The sequence below is a fragment of the Parus major genome, chromosome 21, assembly GCF_001522545.3.
Source record: "Parus major isolate Abel chromosome 21, Parus_major1.1, whole genome shotgun sequence".
Classification (NCBI taxonomy): domain Eukaryota; kingdom Metazoa; phylum Chordata; class Aves; order Passeriformes; family Paridae; genus Parus; species Parus major.
The window spans coordinates 4008554-4017774 of NC_031789.1; the positions used below are offsets into that span (position 1 = coordinate 4008554).

At 54.6% G+C, this 9221-nt stretch overlaps 1 protein-coding gene across 1 annotated transcript in view; it reads right to left on the reverse strand.

Moving 5' to 3' along the window:
• Window positions 1-9215, reverse strand: part of AJAP1 (adherens junctions associated protein 1) — a 37448-nt gene extending 28233 nt beyond the window's left edge. The window contains exon 1 of the mRNA XM_015648023.1: window positions 9145-9215. Within this exon, the coding sequence (XP_015503509.1) occupies window positions 9145-9173 (29 nt within the window). The 5' untranslated portion in view covers window positions 9174-9215. The remainder of the gene's footprint in view (window positions 1-9144) is intronic.
• Between the last annotated feature and the right edge of the window lie 6 nt (window positions 9216-9221).

Genomic DNA, 9221 nt, shown 5'->3' on the forward strand with positions numbered 1-9221 from the left:
AGCATCCCTCCCAGCAAACACAGTGTGGGTACCACTGGAGCATCCCCCTCAGCGGGCACAGCATGGCTGTCGCTTCCCCCACCGCCGCCCGGCCGCCCCAGCCAGCAAACAGTGCGTGCATTTAGTGTGGCAGGGCTGGACAGTGGGGTGTTTCATCAACCCAGCAGCGATAACACTCGGCTTTTGTCCCTCCCGGATAAAGGAGGTTTGTGAGCACTGGCTTTCCAGCCCAAACTGGCACCTGTCGCCAACTTACCCCACTCGTCCCCCCCTTGAGTTCCGCACCAGCGCTGGGACCAGGCAGCAGCAAGAGCTCCAGCTCAGACATAACTTGCTGGGAAGTTTCAGATTTCCAGATCCACCAAAATCTTGTAGAAGAGCCACAGTCTCAAGCTCTGCTCTTGCTGATATTAAAAACAATCCGTAAACCTGAGGAAATCAAGGCTTTCCCTCCTTATTTTAGCTTCTACCTAAACCTCCTCATGTATTCCATCTCCTCATGCACACCACAGAATTGCTACCCAGGCTTTATATCCTGACAGTGACCAAGGAGGTCCTGGCACACAAGACGGTGCTGCCTTCCCCATCCCCATCACAGCAGTGAAAAACACTCTCCCATGTACCAAAATCAGACTGCTGAGGGAACAGGACTGTGACATGTGTTAAAACCAGAGCTCAGAGATCATCTCTGGTGTTAATGCTGCCCACAATAAATAAGGCCACCGGCTGAGCTGAGTGGCTCCCTGCTGTGGACACAAGCACAGGCAGGACAGTGCACTTCCCCACAGCCACCATCCGAGGAATTCCTGCTTTCCCAGCTTTGCTCACGAATTTTCTTCCATTGCCACACATCTGCCCCCTGTACAACCAACTGCAGGATGATCAGGCCTCCCCCTTGGATAAAAGGCCTGCAGTGGCATGTCCAAGCAGGATGCAATTCCCAGCACTGTTGGATGGGATGGGATGGAAGAGGATGGCATGGCAGAAGTGAGGCTCTCCCCAGTGGGATGACAATAGTCCTGCCAGATCCCAGACCACAGCCGGAGCCTCATGAAGGGTTTTGTTCCTCTGAATGCATATCCACAAAGCGATTCTAAGTGATTGCAACTTAGTCAACTCAGCCCTGGGCACTGAAGGACCTACAGAGAGGAGAACTGTGGCACAAAGCTACGGCTTATGCTGCCCTTTAACCCCACTGCTTTCCAGATAAATAACCCAGCACTGATCGTATTTTCTAAATTAATGTGCTCAAGGGTGTCATTACAATGCATGCAGAAAATGCTTTGATCTAAAAAAATAAGTTGGCTCAGTACATCTAAAGTAGCAGCTTAACAAGCTTTAAAACAAAACAATTAAAAGAGGTCTGTGGTGTCTTTGTAACACAATGTGTATTCGCAGGAGCTGTGCATCAGAGCCCACTGTGGTATCCACATCAACGGGAAACACCTCCAAACATGGAACACACCCAGGGGGAAAATACCTCACAATGGGATTTTAAATTATGACCTCCCAAAGTGCTCCGCTTTCCCAGGAGCAAAGACAAGCATTGGATGCATCTGGATGACCAGCACAGGGCCCAGCCAACCCATCCCCTTGCCAAAGGCTGGATGTCCACACAGGGAAATCCAGCTAACTCAGGTCTTCACTCCAGCACCATGGTCTCCGGATGGAGATGCTCTCAATTCAGCCTGCAGTGACAGATCCAAATGTGTCTCTCTCCTGGGAAGTCCCCAGCAGCCCAGAGATGCACAGTCTGCCCAGAAACCTCAGCAGCCATCCTCAGGAATGAACACAGGGAACACGTCAATAATTTCAAAAGCTCCATAAACTCTAACAGAAATGGAGAAGATGAGAGGAATGAAGACTCTGAAAGCAGAAAGAGGAACAGATGGCTTTTATGGAGCAAGAAATACAATAGGAAAAAATGGAGCACCAGAGCTCTCTTTGAAGGTGTGAAACGTCAGTAGGGAAGCCTGGAGAAAGCCAAGGCGCAGGAGCTGGGAGCTCAGTGCAGGGCACACTGCATTGCCCAGCCGAGGCTCTGGCTGGTGGTCCTGGGGAGCCCCCAGCCCCCCTGGCTCCTGAGACAGCACCAGCTCTGCCCAGCCCCACCACAGGGACATCCTGCTGCCAGAGAAGGGTCAGCGTGACACTCAGCATGGAGAAAGAACAGCCCAAAAAGATGATGAAAAAGCCAAGCTAAAATAGAAAGCAAAGGCAGCGGGAATGAACTCTGGGGCAAAGACTCTTGATCCTGTCACAGAGAGTTTTAAATCCCTTTTAGCACCAAGCAATTTCTTTGCCATGGAGAAGAGCCTTTCTCCCTGGCATGGCCATCTCACTGTGCATACAGCAACCAGGCAGCTCACAGGCTCTCGCACTACAGCTGTGGCAAAATCCTTGTGGATCGAAGTGTTGGTGAGGATTTGCTTCCAGGACCTCAAAAACACTGTGCCATTGGGGGCACAGCATCCCCTCACAGCCCAACAGCCAGTGTGTCAGGGATCACTGTGCTCTGCAACCCATTTGAAAAAAAAAACCAGTAATCCCCTTTTCAGGAGAGATTAAACTTTTGCAGCATTATCTCCAATGGGTTTGCAGCAGGGGTTGACCTGCATCCCTCAGTATCTCAACTTCCTTCAAAGGCACCTGTGCCAGCAGCCTTACTTCCATCCTCGTCCCATCAAAATTAGCAAAATTGATTTTGCCAGAGGATATGTCACTTTGACAGGAACCCAGAGAATGTCATGTCAGATGATGCTAAAGTAGAGCTTCTTACAAAGACAAAAAACAAGATGAATAACTCATCCTTTCCATGAAAAACTTTGTAAGAAAACCCATGAATGACAGATACTTGTAGAAAAAAGCTTGATTCATTTTGGAAGTTCTTCCTAAAATAACACTTGCAGGCATCCGGAGTGGTCACACTTTCCCTACATGAACACCCCACTGCTGAGGACTCAGCCAAGCTTTGGCTCTGGCCGGGAAGAGGCAGAGCCAGCCGCGCTCCTGGCGGGATGTGCAGCTTCATCTCCTGGCATTCATCACCCACGTTCTGGTGGGTCCTTAAGTGGATGGCCTCGTCCATGTCAATTAATGATGCTTCATTACTCGAGTCCTGCAAAGAGAGCAGAGATGCTATCGCAGGCAACGGGGCAGGGCTGGGGTCACACACGGGACTCGGGCAATTACGGAACACGTCCCTGAGGAAGCCGAGTGTGCTTGTGCTTGCTAGGCAGGCAATTCCCAGGGGGGACAACCTGGGCTGACCCCAACCTTGTCACATCTTCAACCTGAATGGCGTGCAGTCAACTGGCAACATCAATTAGCGGCGTTTGCTCTTACCGGCACCTTGAACACTGCTGCTGAGCAGCGAGTCCCCAGCCTTCCCACGCTGAGCACAGCAGCTCTACACAGCTCCTCAGCTGGCATCATGCAGCCACATTCCCCATCTATAGGGCTATAAAGCATAGCTGGAATTTCTCCTGACCGTCCCAGACGAGGCATGGCCAATACCCTCGTGGACAGGAGCCATCAATTCTCACCGAGCTGTAGCTGAAAGCCACAGATCCGCTCTCCTGTGTGGCACAGCGCGGTTCCTCACGCGGTGTGTGCTGTGCTGCCGGTGTCCTGCGGCACACGGTCACCCCTGCGCCAGCACATCCCCATCTCCGTGCTTCTCTTGTGCTAGGGCACGTGCCCTCTGGTGAGCTCCAGTTTTTCCACCTCAAGCATCCAGACTTGCCTCCTGAAGGAAGCGCCTTGCCGCTCCCAGGCTACGTGTTGTTTTTGAAGCAGCTTCTGCTCAGCCTTTATTTGGAAGTCAGTGGAGCTGGCAGCGCTGGCATCGCAGCCAGGCCAGCAAAGCTTCACCGCTCCCGCCTCACCACAGCTAAGCCTCATCCTGTGGATGCTTCAGCCAGGGTCTGGAGCAGCTCTGCAGCCAAGGCGCTGCTTCTCCTCCCTGCCAGCTTCGGCAGCAGGAGCTGAAGAGTCCTTTCCATACCCACAGAGATGCTGTGCCAGGGAACAGCTTCTGCTCCCAATGGCTCTGGCTCGTGGGGACACAGCAGCCATTGGCAGCAGGGACACAGTGCCCCTGGGATGCTCCAGCACTGCCAGGAAAGTGGAGCTGCCGAGAAAGACCTTCAGAGCAAACTTCAACAAAAATCATCGCATGTCAAAGCGCATCTCCTGCCTACGCATCATTTCCAAGTCACAAGGAGACATTTTGCAGATCGGAGTTGGAAATGAGCACTTTGTGAATGACTGGCTTTATTTATTTTTATAAGTCCTCAGGCGAGTCCAATTGGGTGCTCTGGCCTCCTGCCCCAGGCACCCAGCACCTGCTGACCCCACCCCTGCTCATCTCCATGGAGCTGCTCATCCACCTCCAGCCAAGCTGGGCTGTTTCTCAGTGTTTCTTGGGTCTGTAAATGCCAAATCTCTCAGCACTGATGGCAGGACACTCCTGCACAGCTGCACTTGGGGTCTCCACCCTGCTCCCAGAGCATCACACCCAGCATCCCTGGCCCCACATGAGCACTACACAACACTCAGCCCTGCCACTACACCACAGGCAATGTGGGTGCTTTGCCTCCAGCTTTATGGGCAGAGTTTAAGGAGCACTGGGGAGTGATGGAGCCAAAATGCCCATGGGTCCACACCATGTCCCCAGTGAAGAAGCTCAGCACTGCACTGAATGGAGGCTTTAGTGCAGCTTCGCCTTGCAGAGCTGCTGAGGCCAGAGAAAGCAACTGATAAACCCAGAAAGCAGAAGAGATTCAGCTGAAGACAAAACCTCATTTCACAAGGAATCCTCATAAAACCAAATTAATGTTGAAGGATGAAGGCAGGTAAACCTCCCACGGTTAAGTTCAGGCCACTGAGACTCAGTTTAAATCTCTCAGCAGTTCTGATTTAATCAATGCATTTCCAAGTGAAATTAGATGAAGTACATCTCCATCACAGGAAATTATATAAGCTATCAAAGTCTGTAGGTGCAAGTCCCAGTAAGAAGAGCCACAGGAAATATTCATATCAACTCAAATTCCATTTTTAAGGAGTCACTTCAGGTCCAAAGTTTAATGTTCTTTTTAGTGAAAAAAAAAATCACTCTGATGAAAACAGTGAGCCAAGGCAAGGAGGGGCCAAGCAAGCAGGTTTGGAACAGTCGTGCATAACCCATAGTGACTGCTGGGATGCTGGTCTTGGCCAGGAACCCCCTCCCAGCAGCACCACCCAACGTGGGAGGGAAGGAAGATGGAAGGGAGGAAGATGGAAGGAAGAACAGAAGTAAACCCCCTTTGTTTTAAAGGAGGGGGTGAAAGCACCGACAATGTCACACCATCCAGTGATCTCACCCAACACACTCAGCCTCCAGGAATCATCCTGCTAGAAGAGTGCTGCTGTCAAACCCAAACTCGGTTGGGCTTGAACTTCTGTTGCCCACTTGGTCACCACCAGCCCTCAAGGAGAGCAACAGGCACCACAGCCCAGAGCAGAGGAGCTCCTGCTCCTCCTGCTCAGCACAATGGGGTTCCTGTGATCTTGGTAATCTTTCCTCCCAGTCCTTCTCCCATTTGCTATATTTAAAGGCTTAGGCATACATACACTTTCAAAACAAACCTCAGATCTGCTGGAAGTCCTGTGGCTTATTCACACCCTATGGAGCTGTCCTTGGGAGCTGCCTGCAGCACTCACCGCTGTCCTGTGTCCATACATACCTACAGACACTGAGGTAAATAAGGCATACTGGGAGAGCCTGAAATCAGATTGGGTGAGGGAAGTGGGAACAAGGTTGGAGAGCTGTTCTCTGCCTGGCTGCCCCTCCCTGTTACAGGCTGAACTCTGAAGGAACATTAGCAACTCCTTTCCAGCAGATGACCATTACATATGGCAGAGACAAGCTGTGGTGCTCTGGCCCCAGGGGCAGCTGGGCTGGCAGCTTGCCTGTCCCATGTCCTGTCTCTGGAGGGCTGGCACAGAGCTGCCACACAGGGCAGCCACCAAGCATCCTGGCCAAGTGGCAGCACCACAACAACTCCCACTTGCCACCCCTCTGGAGACACCACAATGACAAGGTGGTGGCTCTGGTGTTATTACAACAGTTATTCATGCTCTGGGATGCGGCTGCTGAAGCCCTGCGCCGCTCCCCTTGCCTCATCTGGGAAATTGCTGCCAGCATGGAGGTACGAACCGCTGCATAAAAGTGGGGTTTATTCAAGCATTATTGTGGCTGTTAAGTATCAAAGCCAGTGACACCAGATGAATTTCTGTGGCAATCAATCCACCCGGGAGCAGCCAGCTCAGCCCCTGTGTGGATGCAGGATGAGTAAGGACTCCTCAGTGGAGGCCATTAACTCCCACTGCTTACTGCTCTCATTACTTCCCAGACTGCAAGGCTTGCATCTTTGACGAGCGGCTGAATCTACATTTGACAGTGTGAACCTGATGAGTGAAATTCATGGAAAATGTTTGCTTTGGCAGTAACTACAAGGCCCATAAAGTTTCCACGGAGCCAATGTGCAGGGATGTATGCTTTTAATGAGTTGTTTTATACAATCGCCGAGAAATTGCAAACGGTGGTTTTACTCCTACTGCAAATCACTCCGGAGCTCAATGCTGTAAAAACTGTGGCATATTGTTTAAAACATTATATTCATAGCTATGGAGGGGAAGTCCTCGGCAGCGCTGGAAGCCTGGCACGCTGCAGAAAGCTGCCGTGCCCTCGCAGGCGGGCGCAGGCACTGACGCAGGCATGTGCACGCACACGTATGTCTGTGCACACTCAGGGAGTGACAGAGCCACTGCCACCTCCCCAAAGAACAGATTTTGCCCCGCAGCACCCACACCTGCCAAGAGCAGAGCGAGGCTGGAGCATCCCTAGGACTTCACAGGGGCTTTCAGGGCAGCGCTGCTTGCTCAGCCCCGCTCCGAACCGGAGCGGCAGCTCCCCTTCGCAGGAAGCGAATAATTGCGAGCAGTGCATTGCACGGGTCCTGCCCTCTCCGGCAGAGGAGCGCAGCTCACTGCGAGGTCGGGCACTGCCACCGCCCCGGGCAAAAGGGATCCGACTTGAAAGGAGCAGCACGGCAGCATCTCCCCGCCGCAGGCAGCCGCTCCAGGCAGAGGCTGCGCGGGGTGAAACGGGCGCTGCAAAGCTCCAGTGCTTCTCCTGGAGCTATTTTTCTAGTAGTCTTCGAGAAAATGAGGAGAAATGACATGGGAAATGTCAGAAATAAAGCCAGAAGCAATTAGAGTAAGAGAGAAGGGAGAGCAGCAGGCAAGGTTAGCAGTGAAGTTATCTCTTATTAAAAATAAAACACGGAGGGACTGGCAGCTGATGAGGTGGCAGAAAGGACAGCCTGGTGCTGGGGATCCAGGATGCACAGCCCAGAAATTCACAAGGCGAATGAATACAGGAGGGAAGCAAGCAGAGGGCTCCTGTTTCCATTGCTAAACTCTCCTCAAAAATAACAAAGCAGAGGGCGTCCTCTGTTCCCAGGATTACAGCCTTCTGCCGCGCCAGCCTTGGGAAACGGCCCTCCAGTTCCACTGGGCTTTTCACCTGACACGAAATAAATCCAAACGCATGGCACCCTGAGAAAACCCTCAGGTGCTTTCGCCAGGAGGAATTCCTAAGGTCACTACATCACCACAGACTCTGTCCTTCCCACACGCAGCAGCGCATCCTCGGCTGAAGGATGGACAGACATCTCCGGCGGCAGAGTGAAGGTGCTCGTGTGCCCGGGCTGTCGGGGTGCAGCACTCAGAGGCACGGGACAAGGACTGGGGGCATTGGAAGCCGGCTCGCCACGTGCCTCTGGAATATGCGGCGCGGCACGGGAGTGTAACAGAGAGGCCAAGGGCCTCCCCCAGCTGCTCAGCACAGACAAAACCTCAGTTCAGGTTTCACCCTCCAGGACTCCATCCACAGCCCGGGCAGAGGGACAAAGCCTGCAGCGATTCCCACGGGGAGCGGACAAAGGCTCCTCGCATCACCACTCGCTGTCCGTGGTTTCGGGGGGCCCTGCCCGCCTCCCTCATTGCCCCCAAGCTGCAGCCATGTTCTGCCAGAGCGCAGGGGCGCGGGGGGCGGCGCGGGCTGATGGGCTCCCCGAGGTGCTGCGTGGGGGTAGGGTTGGTGGCGGGGGCTGCACCCACCCATGCGCTCACCCCGCAGCTCCCCTGCCCACCCAGTCCTGCTCCTCGGGGAGCAGCCACAGGGCCCGCTGCGAGCTGCGGGAGTGGGGTGGCCGCTCGGGACTCCTGGCCTTGGGACCCCTCTCCCCAGCAGCAGGTGATGTGCCGGAACCACCGTCCCGCTCGGTTGGAGGGACGTTTGAGGTCTGACCCCTGCCCAACACAACCGCTCAAACCCAGGACTTTTCAAATACAAAACCGGGTCGGGGAGAACGAAACAGATCGCGGATTTCACTTCTCCTTAGGGTCTCACTTGTTTAACCCACTGCTGCTTTCACTCGATTCCGCTGAGATGGGCTCAAACCACTAAAACCCAGGTAACACTGTGCTCCGGGGCCGCACACAGGCAGGGGCCGGGGCCAGGGCTCTCCAGCCACAGCACCATGGAAATAACAAGATTTCGGCTCAGATGACTTCGCAGCGGTAATGAAAATGTGTTACGTAACACTTTGCCTCCGTCTCCTCTGCTTTGCAATTCTCGATTAATCTCCCAAACACATCCATCCATCCATCCATCTATCCGTCCATCCATTCATCCATCCGTCTATCCATCCATCTGCCTGCGTCCCGGACGCCCCCCCAGCCCCTTCCCCCGAGCGGCCCCCGCCGGGGCGTCCAGGGGGGAGCGAGCAGCCGGCGAGGGGACGCTGACCGCGGATCCATCTCCTGGGCAGGGCGGGCGAGCGGGGCGGAGGGAACCGGGTGGGGGGAGCCCGGCACCGCGCGGAGCGCGGACCGGCCGCCTCCCCGGGCGCCGGTAGCTGCCGGTTGCACCGCGCGCTCCCCGCTCCGCTCCCCATCCCGCAGCCCGCTCCGCTCCCCAGCCCTCTCCCCACTCCCCACTCCAAGTTCATGGTTTAACTCCGCCGGTCGCCGAGCGCGCCCGGCGGCGGGATGCCCCAAGCGCTGCCCCGCGGGGCCATCGCTCCCCGGTCCTACCTGCTTCCCGGGAGCCGTCGCATCCACATCGTCACGTCTCGGCCCGGCCCGGCCCGGCGGGGCTCAGCGCCTCAGCG